This window comes from Somniosus microcephalus, chromosome 28 (assembly GCF_052327205.1).
Source record: "Somniosus microcephalus isolate GS21.2 chromosome 28, FLI_Smic_1.0, whole genome shotgun sequence".
Lineage (NCBI taxonomy): Eukaryota > Metazoa > Chordata > Chondrichthyes > Squaliformes > Somniosidae > Somniosus > Somniosus microcephalus.
In genome coordinates this window covers 36,283,469-36,303,339 of record NC_141014.1, presented here as the reverse complement: position 1 = coordinate 36,303,339, position 19,871 = coordinate 36,283,469, and the positions used below count along the sequence as shown (strand labels likewise).

Below are 19,871 nucleotides of genomic sequence, written 5' to 3'. Positions count from 1 at the left end.
GATCTCGGCCTTGAATATACTCAATGACTGAGCCTCCACAGCCCTCTGGGGTAGAGAATTCCAAAGATTCACCCCCCTCTGAGTGAAGAAATTCCTCCTCATCTCAGTCTTAAATGGCCGACCCCTTATCCTGAGACTGTGACCGCAGTTCTGGACTCTCCAGCCAGGGGAAACAACCTCTCAGCATCTGCCCTGTCAATCCTGTTCTCCTGTGAAGCACCTTGGAACATTTTACTACGTTAAAGGCACCATCTGGGGATGCTCCTGGGGCCAATACAGGAAACTTTGTGATATCCGGCACCGACGGGACCGAGCTGTTGCCGTCCCATCAAAACTGCCGGACAAACCAGCGCTAATGTTGAAACATACGGAGATTTTGAGCTCCGTATCTGGCAACAAACCCTGTTGCTTAGCAACAGCTTCTAACCAGTCGGCCGTACCTTGCAAGTGTCTCTGTAGCTTAGCAACAGCTTCAGCGAGACCTTGCAGAGCCTGACTGGTGAAAAAAAAGCAACGAAAAGAAAAAAAACCTAACGAAACGGCTCCTGATTTTTGCCGGTGGCTCGAGCATTCCGGACAGTTAACCTCCGGATAAACCAAAGTTTCCTGTATTTATCCCTCAACCAACATAACAAAAACAGGTGAGCTGGCCGTCATCACATTGCTGTTTGTGGGAGCTTGCTGTGCCCACATTGGCTGCCGTGTTTCTCGCATTACAGCGGCGACTCCACTTCAAAAAGTACTTCATTGGCTATGAAGCGCTTTGAGACGTCCGGTGGCCGTGAAGGGTGCTGTAGAAATGCGAGTCTTTCTTTAGATAAATGCAAGATGTTGTTGTTGTCCCAACATCAGTCATCGGACAGAAACCTGGCTAATTCTGCCTTTCCTAACCCAGGGTACAGAGTGACTAACTCAGCAGAGGATGAAAGCTGGGACTATTCGGCTCTGTATGGCTTACACACTAACCCATCAGGGATCTGGTGCGGCCAACTCTCCGAGAATTAAAAGTTCATCTCCGCTGCAAGAAACCCGGGAGGAAAATCATAGGGCATTAAAAAGGTGCATATTTTTTTTTCCATTTTCATTGCGCACTAACATTTCTCCATTATTAAATATTGGAGACGGTTGGGGGGGCGAGGTAAAGGCTGCTTGACTGACAGTCAAGAATCACACAGTCTAGTAAGAGTCTGTTCACTTTCCAATCGTTGTAGGAAGGCGGGGTGCCACAAGTATGGACATGTCGGGCGACCAATGGCGGGAGACCTCCTGGAATACGTCCAACCAATCTTGGCAACTTTACAGGGTGTGACATGAATTAGTCATTCATGAAAGAAAGACTTATGAAATGATACTGAGCGGCCTGCGGGTGGCGCTGTCCAGGGAGAGTATAAATACTCGGGCACGGGCCCAGCTTGCGCAGGACATTCTTAACAGGAACTAGTGAAGGACACAACCAGACCTCCATGTTGTAAAACAGTTGATTAAAGCTTTGTTTAACGCTTAGACCAAGTGCCTAGTAGTTTTCTTACGTCAGGGTGTAAGGTAATATTCTGCTCATGTGATATTGCAGCATTTGGTACATTTGTAAAATAAATAATCCACAGTCAGCCGTGAGTGGCATCTAACCTTAATCGCGCACGTCATCCAATACTTGGAGTGCATTTTACTAACCTGTCAACACTCACTAAAAGGAAAGCAATTAATGTGTAGCGTAATTCATACTGTACTTTAATAAATACAAAGAGTGTGACTGTAGGGAACCAAACCTGTTGTATTGCAAAGTATTCACAGCACAGAAACAGGCCATTCGGCCCATCTGGTCCGTGCCGGTGTTTATGCGCCACACAAGCCTCCTCCCACCCCTCTTCATCTCAACATATCCTTCTATTCACAGAATCACAGAAACCCCACAGTGCAGATAGAGGCCATTTCGGCCCATCGAGCCTGCACCGACACATATCCCACCTGATCCCCGTAACCCCTACACCAACACATATCCCACCCTATCCCCGTAACCCCACGTATTTAATCCCCCTAACACTAAGGGTCAATTTATCATAGCCAATCATCCTAATCCGCACATCTTTGGACTGTGGGAGGAAACCGGAGCACCCGGAGGAAACCCACGCAAACACGGGGAGAATGTGCAAACTCCTTTCTCCCTCGTGTGTTTATCCAGCTTCCTCTTAAATGCACCTGTGCTATTTGCCTCAACCTCTCCCTGTGGTAGCGAGTTCCACATTCTAGCCCCTCTCTGGGTAAAGAAGTTTCTCCTGAATTTCTTATTGGATTTATTAGTGACTATCTTATACTTATGGCCCCTATTTTTAGGGGGAGAGGGAGGGAGGGGGAGAGGGAGGGGGAGGGGGAGGCAGGGGGAGGGGGAGGCAGGAGGGGGAGCAGGAGGGAGGGGGCAAGGGAGGGAGGGGAGAGAGGGGGAAAGAGGGGGGAGAGAGGGAGGAGGAGGAAGGGGGAGCAGGAGGGAGGGGAGTGGGAGGGAGGGAGAGAAGATGGAGGGAGGCAATTACAAGCATTTCAAGATAATCCATTCTTTTATTAACAGTTTCAGTATCTGCTAAGGTTTGAATGGCGAAGGCTGATTCTGTCCTACAACTTGCGCACATTGTTTTGTGAGTCCCTGCAACAGAAACAGATCCAGGGGTTAAAAATCACTTGGCCCACATCAGCCCAGAATGGTTAGTTTTACCTTATTCTGTTAAGTGCCGCAAATAGGTGCAGATGCCTACGCAGTGAGGAGTGGGGCAGGGGGGGACAAAGAAAGAAATGACATTTGCCATTTCTTCTTTGCTTTTTAAATTCTTTGTCAGGATGTGGATCTTGTCAGCTGTGGTTCAGTGGGTAGCACTCTCGCCTCCGAGTCACAAAGTTGTGAGTTCACAGTCCCCACTTCAGAGACTTGAGCACAAAATCTAGGCTGACTGTCTTTGTATCGGCCGTACTCGCAGTCTGCATGCACGCATGCAACACTGCAGCATCAACATGATTTGCAGCACCGTGCTGAGGGAGCGCCGCGCTGTCGGAGGTGCCGTCTTTCGGATGAGACGTTAAACCGAGGACCCGTCTGCCCTCTCAGGTGGACGTAACAGATCCTACGGCCACTATTTGGAAGAAGAGCAGGGGGGGAGTTCTCCCCGGTGTCCTGGGCCCAATATTTATCCCTCAATCAACATCACTGAAGCAGATGGGCTGGCCATTATCACAGTGCTGTTTGTGGGATCTTGCTGTGCGCAAATTGGCTGCCGCGTTTCCCACATTACAACAGCGACCGCGCTTCAAAATGTACTTCGTTGGCTGTAACGGGCTTTGGGACGTCCTGAGGTCGTGAAAGATATAAAAAGGATCCCAGGGCACGATTTGAAGACGAGCAGGGGAGTTCTGACGAAAGGTCATCGACCTGAAACGTTAACTCTGTTTCTCTCTTCACAGATGCTGCCCGGCCTGCTGAGTATCTCCAGCATTTTCTGTTTTTATTAGGGGAGTTCTCCTGTTGTCCTGGCCAATGTTTGTGCACAAATTGTCGAGGTGCAGATCAGCCGTGATCTGATTGAATGGCGGAACAGGCTCGAGGGGCTGAATGGCCTCCCCCCCGTTCCTGTGAAGCGGGGGAACCCTCCCCCCCACTCCACCCCCCCCCCCACTCCTCTCATACTGTTTGGAGAGCAGGCAAAATACTTTAATGCAACAATTAGGATGCATTTTCTTTTTTTTCTGCAAAAGGCTTTGGGTAGTGAGTGTGTTTGTGGAGACCCAGCGGGTGCTTGCCTGTATCTTGGCCATCTGTTTGGCCAGCTTGTCCCTCAGCTCCTGGAGGATAGCTGCCTTGCGGACCCTGATTAAGCGCTCGGCGCCTTCCTCGATCCCTGTGTAGCTGTGCACGACGTGAGGAGACTCGATGCTGTACAGCTGGCGACCAAAGCGAGGCAAGCGGAAGACGAAGCAGACAGGTCACAAAAAGAACGGATTTGCATTCCTACACAACATAAAACTTGCATTTCTATCGCGCCTTTAATGTCGTTAAGCTTTCCCAAGATGCTTCACACCACGGCACACCAAGCACGCATGCAACACTGCGGCATCAACATGATTTGCAGCACAGTGCTGAGGGAGCGCCGCACTGTCGGAGGTGCCGTCTTTCGGATGAGACGTTAAACCGAGGACCCGTCTGCTCTCTCAGGTGTACATAACAGATCCCATGGCCACTATTTCGAAGAAGAGTAGGGGGCGTTCTCCCCGGTGTCCTGGGCCCAATATTTATCCCTCAATCAACATCACTGAAGCAGATGGGCTGGCCATTATCACAGTGCTGTTTGTGGCATCTTGCTGTGCGCAAATTGGCTGCTGCGTTTCCTACATTACATCTGTTTGGATATTAGGGCAGGTGACCAAAAGCTTGGTCAAAGAGGTAGGTTTGAAGGAACGTCTTAAAAGGAGGAAAGAGAGGCGGAGAGGTTTAGGGAGGGAATTCCAGAGCTAAGGGCCCAGGCATCAGAAGGCACGGCCGCCAATGGTGGAGCGATTAAAATCGGGGATGCTCAAGAGGGCAGAATTAGAGGAGCGCGGATATCTCGGGGGCGGTTGTGGGGCTGGAGGAGATTACAGAGATAGGGAGGGGGCGAGGCCGCGGAGGGATTTGAAAACGAGGATGAGAATTTTAAAATCGAGGCGTCGCTGAACCAGGAGCCAATGTAGGTCAGCGTGCACAGGGGTGATGATGGGCGAACGGGACTTGGTGCGAGTTAGGACACGGGCAGCTGAGTTTTGGATCACCTCAAGTTTAGGTAGGGTAGAATGTGGGAGGCCAGCCAGGAGTGTGTTGGAATAGTCAAGTCTAGAGGTAACAAAGGCATGGATGAGCGTCTTTGACCACCTCGGAACGTCTTCTCAAGGCGGCAACTAGGGATGGCCAATAAATGCAAGCTAAGCCCATATCCCAAGGATGAATAATAATGAACAAATTGACCCCCAATTCAGCTCCCTTCTCTGGGCGGCTTGTGGTGTGCCAGCACCTGGAACTTGCCCGGGTTTGGGGTACAGGAGCTGGCACTCGCGTTCAGCTGCCCCCGTGTTGCATACCATCATTTCCATCTCCGTCATCTGCTTAATGTTGAGGCAGTCGAGCTCGAGCTGCTGCTTCCACTCAAAGTCTTCAACCAACTGGAAGTACAGCAAGGCAGAAATCAGGGGACCGAGCGCAGGCCTGCAACCCCAATCACAAAATTCGAGACAACCCGCCCCCTAGGACTGCTCCCTTGACATCTTAGTGGTTCAAGGCGCTGACCAGAGTAACGCTAACCGCGTAGATCGTGCCAACATGCTGTGAGGTTGTTTCCCCCTGGCTGGAGAGCCTAGAACCAGGGGTCACAGTCTCAGGGTAAGGGGTCGGCCAATTAGCACTGAGATGAGGAGACATTTCTTCACTCAGAGGGCGGTGAATCTTTGGAATTCTCTGCCCCAGAGGGCTGTGGAGGCTCAGTCATTGAGTATATTCAAGACAGAGATCGATAGAGTTTTGGACTTTGCACAATCAGGTGAAACAGCGATTTACTTGTACTTCTTCCAATTTCGTATACTGTATTTGCTGCTCACAATGCGGACTCAGTCTCTACATTGGGGAGAGCAAGCATAGATTGGGCGACCGCTTTGCTGAGCACCACCGTTCAGTCTGCAAGCGTGACCCCGAGCTTCAGGTCGCTTGCCACCTTAATTCTCCATCCTCGGCCTCCTAGACTGTTCCAATGAAGCTCAACTCAAGCTCGAGGAGCAGCACCTCATCTTTCTATTAGGCACTTTACAGCCTTCCGGACTCAACACTGAGTTCAACAGCTTCAGATCATAACCACTGCTCCCATTTTCTTGGATAGCAGGAGCTGGTGGTGGCTCTGCTGTAACCATTTACCGCTCCAGACCCATCTATATTTTCCCATTGCCTTGCACCATCATTCCTTTTGTCATTTAATCACTCCTGCTGCCCTCCAGCTGTGGCTCAGTGGGTAGCACCCTTGCCTCTGAGTCAGAAGGTTGTGGGTTCGAGTCCCCACTCTAGGGCAAAACTTGAGCACAAAAATTTAGGCTGAGACTCCCAGTGCAGTGCTGAGGGAGTGCTGCACTGTCAGAGGTGCCGTCTTTCTAGATGAGACCTTAAACCGAGGCCCCGTCTGCTCTCTCAGGTGGATGTAAAAAATCCCATGGCCACTATTTCGAAGGGGAGTTCTCCGCGGTGTCCCTCAACCAACATCACTAAAACAGATTATCTGGTCATTATCACATTGCTGTTTGTGGGAGCTTGCTGTGCGCCAATTGGCTGCTGCGTTTCCCACATTACAACAGTGACTACACTTCAAAAAGTACTTCATTGGCTGTAAAGTGCTTTGAGACGTCTGGTGGTTGTGAAAGGCGCTTTATAAATGCAAGTCTGTCTTTCCACCCTATCACAGACCTTCCCTTTTGTTCTTTCCTCCCCCCCCCCCCACCCTTTTCCCTGGCTCCTCTAAGCTTGCTTATAAACTGTTAATAGTTTTAATGAAAGGTCATTGATCTGAAACGTTTACTCTGTGTCTGTCTCCACAGTTGCTGCCTGAACCTGTTTCCAGCTTTTACTATTTTTATTTATGACTAGGAACTTGTCCCTCTCAATTCAATTCAAATTGCTTTATTGGCATGACAAGGTACATCTTATGTTGCCAAAGCACCGAAGAAAACATTTATGGTTGAACACATAAACGCAGATCTATCCATACAGTGTATAAACAGATATATCCCTGAGTATAAATATACATTCATATAATTTGTATATACTCTTTTCTTAGATTTAATGGTTGTCCCTCTGTTTATGGCAAGCTGTAACGTAGTTTGCCGCTAAAGTTACGCAATTTCTCTGTTCCCCTAATAGGTATGGGAGTTTTTGGTCGTCTTTCAAATTTTTGAATTCAGGGCATATTTTTATGAATTTTGGGTAGAAATTCCCCCTTATGCCCTGATATTTTCCACAAGCTGTAAGGAAGTGCATCTCTGTCTCCACCACTCCCTGACTGCAGTGAGAGCATATCCTGTCCTCTCTTGGCAGCCAGGTCTGTCTGTGTCTGCCTTTTTCGATGGCCAGGCTATGCTCACTAAGTCTGTACATAGTCAAGGTTTTTCTCAATTTGCTATCTTTTACCGTGGTCAGGTATTCAGCCATGTTGTATTGTCTGTTTAGGGCCAAGTAGCAATCGAGTTTGTTTTGGGTTTTTGTTGTTTCTGTCCAATATGTCAGATATTTTTCCTTTTGTTTAGTGACAATTGTGTTGGGTCGAATTCTCTGTGCTACGATGTCGCTGTCCTGGGGCTGGTTATTATTAGTAGTGTTAGTAGTTACTTCACTGAGTCCCAGCACTAGTTGACTGAGGGGACTCTTCTTTATGATCCTCTCTTGGCATTTCAGGGCTTCGTAATGATAGCTTGATCACTTGTAGTGAATTCAGCAACTTGTTCCACAGGTCGATGACCCTCTGCAAAGAGACAAAAGCCTCCTGACATTTAACCAGGTTCTGCTTATGTAAGGCATGTCCCCAGGTCCTCCCTAACCTACCCAACTCAAATCTACAAATATGGAACTTGAAAGAAAGACTTGCATTTCTATAGCGCCTTTCACAACCTCAGGACGTCCCAAAGTGCTTCACAGCCAATGAATCGTTTTTGAAGCGCAGTCACTGTTGTAATGTAGGAATTTGCGCACAGCAAGCTCCCGCAAACAGCAATGTGATAATGGCCAGACAATCTGTTTATTAGTGATGTTGTTGAGGGGTAAATATTGGCCCAGGACACCGGGGAGAACTCCCCTGCTCTTCTTCGAAATAGTGGCCGCGGGATCTTTTACATCCTCCTGAGAGGCCTCGGTTTAATGTCTCCTCCGAAAGACGGCACCTCCAACAGTGCAGCACTCCCTCAGCACTGCAAGCCTGGATTTTTGTGCTCCAATCTCTGGAGTGGGACTCGAACCCACAACCTTCTGACTCAGAGGCGAGGGTGGTACGGTCCCAATCAATTTTTCTGCATGTACAGGGGAATTTTGGTGACCAGCAATTAAAAATGCCAACAAAACACTGGGATTTATTTCTAGAATTCAAAAGCAGTGAAGTTATGTTCAACTTGTATAGGACCCTGGTCAGGCAGTGCTGGGCATAGTTCTGGTCTCCATACTATAAAAAGGACATGGAGAAAGTGCAAAATAAAGATTTGCAGGAAACTCTCTGTTAACCGGCAAAATTCAGGCGTAGGTTCAGGTAAGTTTTACTTCATATTAGTGGCCGTTCCTGGATCTGTGGCTGTGTAACTGGGGTTCGTGCACTTGTTGCTAAGCAACAGGGACGCTTGGTCTGTGGCCGGAGTTCCTGCACATGTTGCTAAGCAACAGGGAAGCCTGGATTTGTTGCTGTGTACGGGGCTCTCGTACCTTTTAAACTATACCTCTCTGTAATCCGGACTTTTTGATAAACCGGCACCACGCCGGTCCCGTTGGTGCCGGATAATAAAGAGTTTCCTCTACAGGGTCGGTACCAAAACTGAGAGATTACAGCTATTGGGAAAGATTGAAAAGGTGCGGGCTTTTTTCTTTAGAAAAGGGAAGTCCGAGAGGAGACCTGATAGAGGTCTTTAAAATTTTGAACGGGTTGGACAGGGTAGATGTGGAGAGAATGTTTCCCCTTGTGGGAGAATCTAAAACTAGGAGCCATAAATACAAGGAAGTTACTAATAATTCCAACAGGGAAATAAGGAGAAATGTCTTTACTCACAGAGTGGTTAGAATGTGGAACTCGCCACCACGGGAAGTGAGGCGAATAGCTTAGGTGCTTTCAAAATGAAACTAGATGAGCATATGAGAGAACAGGGAATAGAAAGGTATGCTGAAAGGCTGAGATGAGGTAGGCGGAATGGGAAGAGACTTGTGTGGAGCATAAACACCAGAACAGACCAGTTAGGCCCAATGGCCAGTTTCTGGGCTGTACAGTCTACGTAATTCGATGAAAATAGTCTACCTACAGGAGGGGTGTCCCTAGTCTGTGTTGAGTCAAATGTAAGAAGTCACACAACACCAGGTTATAGTCCAACAGTTTTATTTGAAATCACAAGCTTTCGGAGCGCTGCTCCTTCATCAGGTGAAGTGGAGAGATGCATAAAGACACAGCTTATATAGTCAGAGAATAAAGCCAGATGATTACAGGTAATCTTTCTAACTGCCATTTATCACACCTCGGCAGAGAGATAATCACAGCAATCAAAGGTGTGAATGGTGTCCAAACAGGTCAGTCAGGAAAACATTACATCAAAGAACAATGAGGTGGGGTCACAAGGGGTCAAATGTTGCAGATGCTGGGGTCTGTATGAAAAACAATTGCAGATGCTGGGGTCTGTATGTTTTCCTGACTGACCTGTTTGGACACCATTCACACCTTTGATTGCTGTGATTATCTCTCTGCCGAGGTGTGATAAATGGCAGTTAGAAAGATTACCTGTAATCATCTGGCATTATTCTCTGACTATATAAGCTGTGTCTTTATACATCTCTCCACTTCACCTGATGCAGGAGCAGCGCTCCGAAAGCTTGTGATTTCAAATAAAACTGTTGGACTATAACCTGGTGTTGTGTGACTTCTTACATTTGTCCACCCCAGTCCAACACCGGCATCTCCACACCATGTGTTATGTCAGGGAAGTATTTTGGAAGGATTTGGGGGCGCGGACAATCGAATTGACTTTAGTGCTTCTGAGAGGAGGCGAAGAAGGAAGGAAAAGGAATCAGCTTGGGATTCCTCCTCCTGGTCATTATCCAGGAAATCCTGCTGGCATGTGTGGATATGGGGTAAGAATATGTCCTGCACCCACTTTAGCCTCTGCCTGCTACCTCTCTGCGATTCCCACTCTGCTATCCTCACTGAATCCCTCCTCCTCTCTGCCAAGCCCTCTCCGATTCTCTCTCCGCTCTCCCCTCTCTAATTCTCTCCCACCTCTGGTATTCCTGCTCTAATTGAGTTTCAGCCGTGTTTCAGTGGGTAGCGCCCTCGCCTCTGAGTCAGAAGGTTGTGGGCTCAAGTTCCCACTCCAGAGATTGGAGCACAAAAATCTAGGCTGTCATTCCCAGTGCAGTACTGAGGGAGCGCCGCGCTGTCGGAGGGGCAGTACTGAGGGAGTGCTGCACTGTCGGAGGGGCAGTACTGAGGGAGTGCTGCACTGTCGGAGGTGCCGTCTTTCGGATGAGATGTTAAACCGAGGCCCTGTCTGCTCTCTCAGGTGGACGTAAAAGATCCCATGGCACTATTTCGAAGAAGAGCAGGGGAGTTATCCCCGGTGTCCTGGGGCCAATATTTATCCCTCAATCAATATCACTAACACAGATTATCTGGTCATTATCACATTGCTGTTATGTGGGAGCTTGCTGTGCGCAAATTGGCTGCTGCGTTTCCTACATTACAACAGCGACTACACTTCAATAAAAGTATTTCATTGATTGTAAAGCGCTTTGGGACGTCCGGTGGTCGTGAAAGGTGCTATAGAAATGCAAGTCTTTCTTTCTTGCGGGAAGGTGGAGTTGAGGTAAAAGATCAGCCATGATCTTGTTGAATGTCGGAGCGGGCTCAAGGGGCCAAATGGCCGACTCCTGCTCCTATTTCTTATGTTCTCTAAGTCCCTCCCTTCTTCTCTGCTATTCCTTCTCTAGTTGCCTTTTACGTCAAATAAAGAAGAGGTGAATAGCGAAGCAGCGTTTACCCACCAGATATTTATTCTCGGTCTGTTGGAACGTGTCCACGTCTCGCAGGCCCCGGCGATGAAAATTCCTGTAGCACTTGCACCAACTGAACAGCACCACTAGCTGGTCCAGCGAGCAGTGTAGCACCCAGGGGATGTACAAACCCTTGGGCAGCACTGGGGCGATCAGCAGGAGCCCCCAGTAGATGAGGATACAGAGGAAGTAAGGGATTTTGGTGGGGGTTTCGATGAGTTTCTTAAAGGTCCTTTGGGATTTTCTCTTTACATCTGTTAAAAAATAAGAGAAAAATAAAATATATCCCTTATTCCAGTGTCTTGCATAATATACATTGGAGCATTAAACAGAGTAATGTGCTTTGGGACATCCTTTATCATAGAACCATAGAATGATACAGCACAGAAGGAGGTCATTCAGCCCATCGTGCCTGTGCCGGCTCTTTGGTAAAGCTATCCAATTAATCCCACTTCCCTGCTCTTTGCCCATAGACCTGTAATTCTTTTTTCCCTTCAAGTATTTATCCAATTCCACTTCAGTTACGTGGATAGACTGGAGAAGCTGGGGTTGGTTTCCAGTGAAGGTTGAGAGGAGATTTGATGGAGGTGTTCAAAATCATGAGGGGTTTTTGACCGAGTAGAGAAGAGAGAAACTGTTCCCATTGGTGGAAGGGTCGAGAACCAGAGGACACAGATTTAAGGTGATTGGCAGAAGAACCAAAGGCGACATGAGGAAAAACTTTTTTACGCAGCGAGTGGTTAGGATCTGGAATGCACTGCCTGAAAGGGTGGTGGAGGCAGACCCAATCGTGGCTTTCAAAAGGGAATTGGATAAGTACCTGAAGGAAAACATTTTGCAGGGCTACGGGGAAAGGGCGGGGGAGTGGGACTAGCTGAAGCGCTCTTGCAGAGAACCGGCACGGGCTCGACGGGCCGAATGGCCTTCTTCCGTGCTGTAACCATTTTATGATTCTATGATTCTCTTTTAAATGTTACTATTGAATCTGCTTCCATCGCCCTTTCAGGCAGTGCTTTGGTCTTGGGAATGTGGGCAGATTTGGGAGAGGTGGGAGGAGGCTCGTGTGGAGCATAAACACCGGCATAGACCAGTTGGGTCGAATGGCCTGTTTCTGTGCTGCCGACTCTATATATAGACCCCGATTTTAACTCCAGGTGGATTCCCCGCTCAGGCCTGAGTTAAAATTACAGTCGGGTCTCAATGATGTCATCGGGCCACAACACGCACATGTAAAGAAGGACCCCTGTTGGCTCCGGGCGCCTGTCCTCGCCGCCTGCTTAGGAGAGCAGGTTAAAAGTGCAGATGTCGCGATCGTTCGGACAGGTAAGAGCCAGGGGGCAATTTTAACTGCCTACCTGCTGGGTTTCTGCTGAGCGAGTAGGGTTAAAATCGCCCCCGTATGTAACGCCATGATTTACAGCCAAAATGAGCCTGGAGGTTATGGGTTCAAGCCCCACACCCAGAGACTTGAGCACAAAAATCCAGACTGACGCTCCCAGTGCCAATGAAAAGTAAATTAATTCCAGTGAAAATGTGAAAGAACAAAGTAGAGGAAAACCCATCTCTGGGCCAAGGGAGAGGGGTCAGTATTTCACCTTTGAACCTGCAGGCCGCCGACCCGAAGCGGGCCTGCCGCTGAAGGATTTCGGCCTTCTTGGTTGTCATGGTGTAGACTTGCCTGATCCCGCAGGAGAGGATCCCGTTCACCGAGCTGATGCTGTAGATGAGCTTCTCGTCGAAGATTACCGTTGGCAGGTAGAAGAAGGCAACGAGGCCCAGGTACGGCTGCAGTAAGTCCATCACTGCCTCTGCACCAACACAGAACCGACTGTTACTGAGGCGATTTGGCCAGTGGGACAACCATGACATGGAATCACTCAGCAAAGGAGGAGGCCATTCAGCCCATTGTGCCTGTGCTGTCCCTTTGAAAGAGCTCTCCAATTAATCCCACCATCACCCCCCCCCGACCTCTCCCCACCCCCATAGCCCAGCAAACTTTTCCTTTTCACAAATTTCTCCAATTCCCTTTGGAAAGTTACTATTGAATCTGCTTCCACCGCCCTTTCAGGCAGCGCATTCCAGATTTCAACAACGTAAAATAAATTCTCATTTAAATACCTTTTAATGGCCCTGAAATTAGGATCGGGAGCTTGCCGCGCGTGCAAGCCCCCGATCTGCACTCACCCTGCGCGCTGACATCTGAAGCCCGGGCCTGCTTGCATTTCCTGTCACTGGCCCGGTTCAGATGTCGGCGCGCAGTGCTAACCTGATCCAGCGGCCTACTTAGTGCGATGTGCCGGCTGGGATCAGGTGAGCACTGTGCAGCCAATCAGGGGAGGGGAAACTTCATTCATGAGTTTGAGAGTAAGAACTGTCAAACTCATGAAAAGTATGGGCTGCCAAAACACTACTTAAACTTTAAATAAAATTTTAAAAAACATCCCACTGATTATATTAACTATAAATAAGTTTTTTTAAATGTTTTAAACAATTAATCAATTTTTGAAAAAAATAATTTTTTTTAAAATAGGGTCTAAAACTAAACTTACCTTACTGTAAATTCTTTAAAAATAATAAACCTGTGGGAAAAAAAATTCTAAATTGTACTAAAAGCCCACTTACCTGTAAAAGTACTTTTACGTCTGGTTTTTCCACACGTAAAAACCGGAGGCCTTTACACTCGGGCAACTCTGAAAAAAAACAGGAATGTCACTGCGCACGCGCTGCCTGTGCAGTCGCGCACGTTCTGCCTCTTAACCCCTTGGGTCAGAGGACAGGAAATGCCGGTTTTCAGCGCATGCGCTGTGCATGCTGAAAACCGGCAATTCCTCCGGTCACACGCGTGAGTACCCCGTCCGTACTCACGCGTTGTGACAGGAATTACTGGGCCAATGTCTCTTCACTTCTCTTTTGTTCTCTCCCAGCCTCCAAACTGGCCTTTTAATCTGTTTCATTTCCTGTGCTTTTTCAGTCTTGACAAAGGTCTTCGACCTGAAACGTTGACTCTATTTCTCTCTCCACGGATGTTGCCTGGCCTGCTGAGTTTTTCCAGCATTTTCTGTTGTTAAAATTAATTCTCCTCATCTCGCCTCTGCTTCTTTTGCCAATTATCTGAAATCTGTGTCCTCTGGTTACCGACCCTCCTGCCAGTGGAAACAGTTTTTCCCGATCTACTCTTCATAATTTTGAGGTCGGCTGATATTTAACCTGACTAAACACCCCCAAGGTATATACGTCAAAGCGGCTGGGACACTGAGTTCGGAGGAGAATTATGTGACTAAATGCATGGACAATGTGATGAAATATTTCCATTCATCACTGCCTGTGACTGAGATCGGTTTCAGTGTCATTTCCCTTCCCCCAGACCTCATTGTATTGTGTACTGGAATGTGCTGTATTGTATACTGGAATGTGCTGGAATGTGCTGTGTGTAGGGCTCCGCCCATACCTGGCCCCGTTTGTAAGCTAGCTTCAGTCTAGCCCCAATCTCCAGAAGGACGACATCTCTCTCGCTTACGTGTTTCGTTCTAAGTTAATAAAAGCCTTGTTTTGTTCTGCTACCTTCGAGTCTCGGAATTATTGAGGCACATCAATTTTATTAACTTATTTTTTCAACACTATGGATCAACTCCTGAAACCCGAACGTTTGGATTTGGATCAACATGCTCCGGACGCATCAGCACGCTTCGGACACTGGTTTGAGTGTATGGAATTCTTCCTGGACAATTCCGCAGCCGTCAAAGACGCTACGGATGCTGCGAGGATGAGACTCGGAATTCTGCGGAATTGGGTAAGCCACCGGGTTTACCCCCTCATCCAAGACGCCGAGACGTACCTGGCCGCCTGCAACATCTTAAAGGCGCATTACCAGCAGCCTACGAATGAGGTGTATGCTAGGCACCTGCTCGCCACCCGCGCACAGCGACCTGGGGAATCGGTGGAGGAGTTCCTAAGCACCCTGAAAATGCTTGGCAAAGACTGCAAGTGCCGAGATGTAAAAGCCGCGGTGTACACTGACGAGCTTGTTCGCGATGCCTTCATCACAGGCCTCAGCTCCACTTACATCCGGCAAAGACTGCTGGAAAAAACGGGGTTGGACCTGAAACAGGCTGCGGACACCGCGCGATCCCTGGATGTGGCCCAGAGAAACTCGGACGCCTACTCTTCAGCCCGCGCCGTCCACGCCGCCATGTGTGCACCGAGGGCGCCGCCACCTTGGAAGGCATCTTCCCCGCCCGACAGCCCGACACCGGCTGGGCCCCGCTCTCCCCCCAGAAGCCCTATGACAGCCGCGACGCGTCAGGGACCCAACTGCTACTTCTGCGGGCAGCCAAAGCACACCAGAAACCTGTGCCCAGCGAAAGGCACCACCTGCTTTAAGTGCGGTAAGAAGGGGCACTTCGGGAAGGTGTGCAGAGGGAACCCCGCCGGAAAACCCGCCACCGCCGCGTGTGCGCCGTGGGAGCGGCCATCTTGGACGCCATCTTGCCCGACCTCGTGGGGTCCGCCATCTTGTGAGCAGACAGCGTGGACGCCATCTTGTATCGATCAGGGCCCTACAGTGGCATCGGTCACAGTGGACCAGACCAGGCCGCACCCGCTATCCAGATCAATGGTGGACATCGAGGTAAACGGGTGCTGGGTTAAATGCTTAATTGACAGTGGAAGCACGGAGAGCTTTATCCACCCAGAACTGGCACAACAACTCTCCCTAAAGGTGGTCCCTACTCAGGGTACCATCTCTATGGCTGACAAAACCCAGACATCGACCATTCTGGGTTACTGCACGGTACAATTGTGCGTTAACGGAACTGTATATGATAATTTTAAAGTATTAATCATGAAGAACCTATGTGCGAGCGTGATCTTGGGCCTGGATTTCCAGTGCAACCACCAAAGCATCACGCTCAAGTACGGTGGGTCCCAGCCGCCCCTCACAGTGTGCGGTCTGGCTACCCTGAAGGTAAAGCCGCCTTCGCTATTCGCGAACCTTACCCCTAACTGCCGGCCAATAGCGACCAAAAGCAGGAGGTACAGCTGGGAGGACAGGCGGTTTATCGCGACCGAGGTAGACAGGCTCCTGAAAGAGCGCATTATTGAACGCAGCAACAGCCCGTGGCGCGCCCAAGTGGTAGTGGTAAGGGGTAGCGAGAAGAAACGGATGGTGATCGACTATAGTCAAACAATCAACAGGTACACCCTACTAGACGCCTACCCGCTACCCCGCATATCAGAAATGGTGAACCAAATCGCCCAATACCGGGTGTTCTCCACCATTGACCTCAAGTCAGCGTACCACCAGCTCCCTATCAGACCAGAGGACCGCCCGTACACCGCCTTCGAGGCGAACGGACGCCTCTACCAATTCCTCAGAGTCCCCTTTGGGGTGACGAATGGGGTCTCGGTCTTCCAGAGGGAGATGGACCGCATGGTCGATGACCACCACTTGCAGGCAACCTTCCCCTACCTCGACAACGTCACCATCTGCGGTCACAACCAGCAGGATCACGACTCGAACCTCGAGAGGTTCCTGAAAACCGCACAAAAACTCAACCTCACCTACAACGAGGACAAGTGCGTTTACAACACCACGCGCCTCTGCATACTAGGCAGCGTGGTGGAGAATGGGGAAATCGGACCAGACCCCGACCGATTGCGCCCCCTACGGGAGCTGCCCCTGCCCAACACTCCCAAAGCCCTGAAAAGATGCCTGGGGTTATTTTCTTATTATTCCCAATGGGTCCCCAACTACTCCGACAAAGCCCGCCCCCTCTTGAAAGCATCCTCTTTCCCGCTCTCTGCTGAGGCCCACGCCGCCTTCAAAAGCATTAAGCAGGATATTGAGCGGGCCACGCTACAGGCAGTGGACGAGAACACTCCATTTCAAGTGGAAAGTGATGCGTCTGACTTCGCCTTGGCGGCCACCCTCAACCAGGCGGGGCGGCCCGTAGCTTTCTTCTCGCGGACCCTCCAAGGGCCCGAGATCAGACACTCCTCCGTGGAAAAGGAGGCCCAAGCCATCGTGGAGGCAGTGCGCCACTGGCGCCACTACCTAGCCGGCAAACGCTTCACCCTACTTACCGACCAACGGTCGGTAGCGTTTATGTTCAATAATAAACAGAGGGGGAAGATTAAAAATGATAAGATTCTTAGGTGGCGGATCGAGCTCTCCACCTTCGAGTACGACATCATTTACCGGCCAGGGGCCCTTAACGAATCCCCTGACGCCCTCTCACGAGGGATGTGTGCCAGCGCCACCGGGGATTGGCTACAGACCCTCCACAACGACCTCTGCCACCCAGGGGTCGCGCGGCTGTTCCACTTCATAAAGTCCCGTAACTTACCCTACTCGATTGAGGAAGTTCGGTCCCTGACCAGGAACTGCCGCACTTGCGCTGAGTGCAAGCCTCGGTTCTACCGCCCAGATAGAGCCCACTTAATCAAAGCTACACGGCCCTTTGAGTGGCTCAGCTTAGATTTCAAGGGCCCCCTCCCGTCCGTCGACCGCAATGTTTACTTCCTGAACATTGTGGACGAATACTCCCGGTTCCCATTCGCCTTCCCCTGCCCAGACATGACCAGCGCCACGGTCATTAAATGCCTCAACAGCCTGTTCTGCCTGTTCGGTATGCCGAGCTACATCCATACGGATAGGGGGGCGTCCTTCATGAGTGAAGAGCTACGCCAGTACATGCTGTCCAGGGGGATCGCCACGAGCCGTACCACCAGCTACAACCCCCGGGGTAACGGCCAAGTGGAGCGAGAGAACGGGACAGTATGGAAAGCAGTCACTCTAGCTCTAAGGACCAAGGGCCTCCCTATCTCCCGCTGGCAGGAAGTCCTCTCGGATGTGCTCCATTCGATACGGTCGCTATTGTGTACGGCCACTAATACCACGCCTCATGAACGAATTTTGTCTTTCCCCGGAAATCCACCTCGGGCGTATCCATGCCGTCATGGCTCTCCACCCCAGGTCCGGTACTCGTGCGAAGGCATGTGAGGGGCCACAAGACGGACCCTCTCGTGGAGCCAGTACACCTACTCCACGCCAACCCCCAATACGCATATGTCCGGCACGCCGACGGAAGGGAGGACACCGTGTCCATAAAAGACATCGCCCCAGCTGGCATCGACAACAACCACGGCAATAGCGGCAACGACGATCACAGCAACTCTTACCCACCCACTACTCTTTCATCACCCCCGGAAGAACACCGACCAACGGCACCCCCACCAACTACCCCTTCAACAACCCTGGCGGTACCCCCGGCAGAGACCCAGGAGGCTACCGGGGACACCCAGCCGACACCCGCGGCACCGCAACAGCCACGTCGGTCGCAGAGGACTATCAAACCCCCGAACAGACTAAATCAATAGAAGGGGTGAATGTGATGAAATATTTCCATTCATCACTGCCTGTGACTGAGATCGGTTTCAGTGTCATTTCCCTTCCCCCAGACCTCATTGTATTGTGTACTGGAATGTGCTGTATTGTATACTGGAATGTGCTGGAATGTGCTGTGTGTAGGGCTCCGCCCATACCTGGCCCCGTTTGTAAGCTAGCTTCAGTCTAGCCCCAATCTCCAGAAGGACGACATCTCTCTCGCTTACGTGTTTCGTTCTAAGTTAATAAAAGCCTTGTTTTGTTCTGCTACCTTCGAGTCTCGGAATTATTGAGGCACATCAGACAAAGAGATAGCCTAGCGGGTTAGGCTACTGGGCTAGCAACCTCACAACAGAGGAACAACCATGGAAAGTTGTGAAAACTTGCGGTCATTTATGGGCCAGCAGCAGAAAAATAACCGTGATTGCTAATCATAAAAAAAGCCTCTGCTGGAATAGTGGTCTTGTGGACATTGAGTGAGGACAGGTTCGGGCTTGCCTGTGATTTAATTAGCTCACTGACACTCGCAGGCTAGGGCCACAGACTAAAATGGCCACTGGGGTGAGGTACCAGAGAGTGCAGAACTGCACCCCAACAAGCAGTCAGAGCCTACAGGTTAGACAATTGGCCGCAAAATAAAAATGGCGGCCTTCACAGCCAAGCATAATTCTGATCTCACCTGGTAACACACTCACACTCTCACATGTACTCAGACACACACACACACACACACACACAAACACACACACAGTCATACGCACACACTCACACATGTACGCTCATGTACTCACACGCACACATTCCTACATTACAACGGTGACTACACTTCACAAAGTACTTAATTGGCTGTAAAGCGCTTTGGGACGTCCTGAGGTCGTGAAATATACTCAGACACACATGTACACACGCACTCTCACACTCAGGCACACACACACTCTCTCACACTCAGGCACACACACTCCCTCACACATTCAGGCACACACACTCTCTCACACTCAGGCACACACACACTCTCACAGTCAGGCACACACACTCCCTCACACATTCAGGCACACACACTCTCTCACACTCAGGCACACACACACTCTCACAGTCAGGCACACACACTCCCTCACACTCAGGCACACACACTCTCACACTCAGGCACACACACACTCTCACACTCAGGCACACACACTCCCTCACACTCAGGCACACACACACTCTCACAGTCAGGCACACACACACTCTCACACTCAGGCACACACACACTCTCTCACATTCAGGCACACACACACTCTCTCACACTCAGGCACACACACTCTCTCACACTCAGGCACACACACTCCCTCACACTCAGGCACACTCACTCTCTCACACTCAGGCACACACACACTCTCACACTCAGGCACACACACACTCTCACACTCAGGCACACACACACTCTCACACTCAGGCACACACACTCCCTCACACTCAGGCACACACACACTCTCACAGTCAGGCACACACACACTCTCACACTCAGGCACACACACTCTCTCACAGTCAGGCACACACACTCTCTCACACTCAGGCACACACACACTCTCACACTCAGGCACACACACACTCTCACACTCAGGCACACACACACTCTCACACTCAGGCACACACACACTCTCACACTCAGGCACACACACTCTCTCACACTCAGGCACACACACTCCCTCACACTCAGGCACACACACA

The 19,871-nt window shown here is 50.0% G+C and overlaps 1 protein-coding gene across 2 annotated transcripts; it reads right to left on the bottom strand.

The window, feature by feature from the left end:
• Positions 1-2,533: 2,533 nt before the first annotated feature.
• Positions 2,534-12,682, bottom strand: LOC147099555 (uncharacterized). Of its 2 annotated transcripts, XM_085969318.1 has the most exons (5): positions 12,373-12,682; positions 10,769-11,031; positions 5,095-5,175; positions 3,784-3,924; positions 2,534-2,638 (listed from the first exon to the last, which is right to left on the bottom strand). In XM_085969318.1, the coding sequence occupies exons 1-5, from the start codon at positions 12,644-12,646 to the stop codon at positions 2,576-2,578; spliced, it is 822 nt and encodes a 273-aa protein (XP_085825444.1). In that variant the 5' UTR covers positions 12,647-12,682; the 3' UTR covers positions 2,534-2,575. The 2 variants fall into 2 exon arrangements, with proteins under 2 accessions (XP_085825444.1, XP_085825445.1); XM_085969319.1 differs by lacking the exon at positions 5,095-5,175 and having other exon boundaries at positions 12,373-12,681.
• Positions 12,683-19,871: the final 7,189 nt, after the last annotated feature.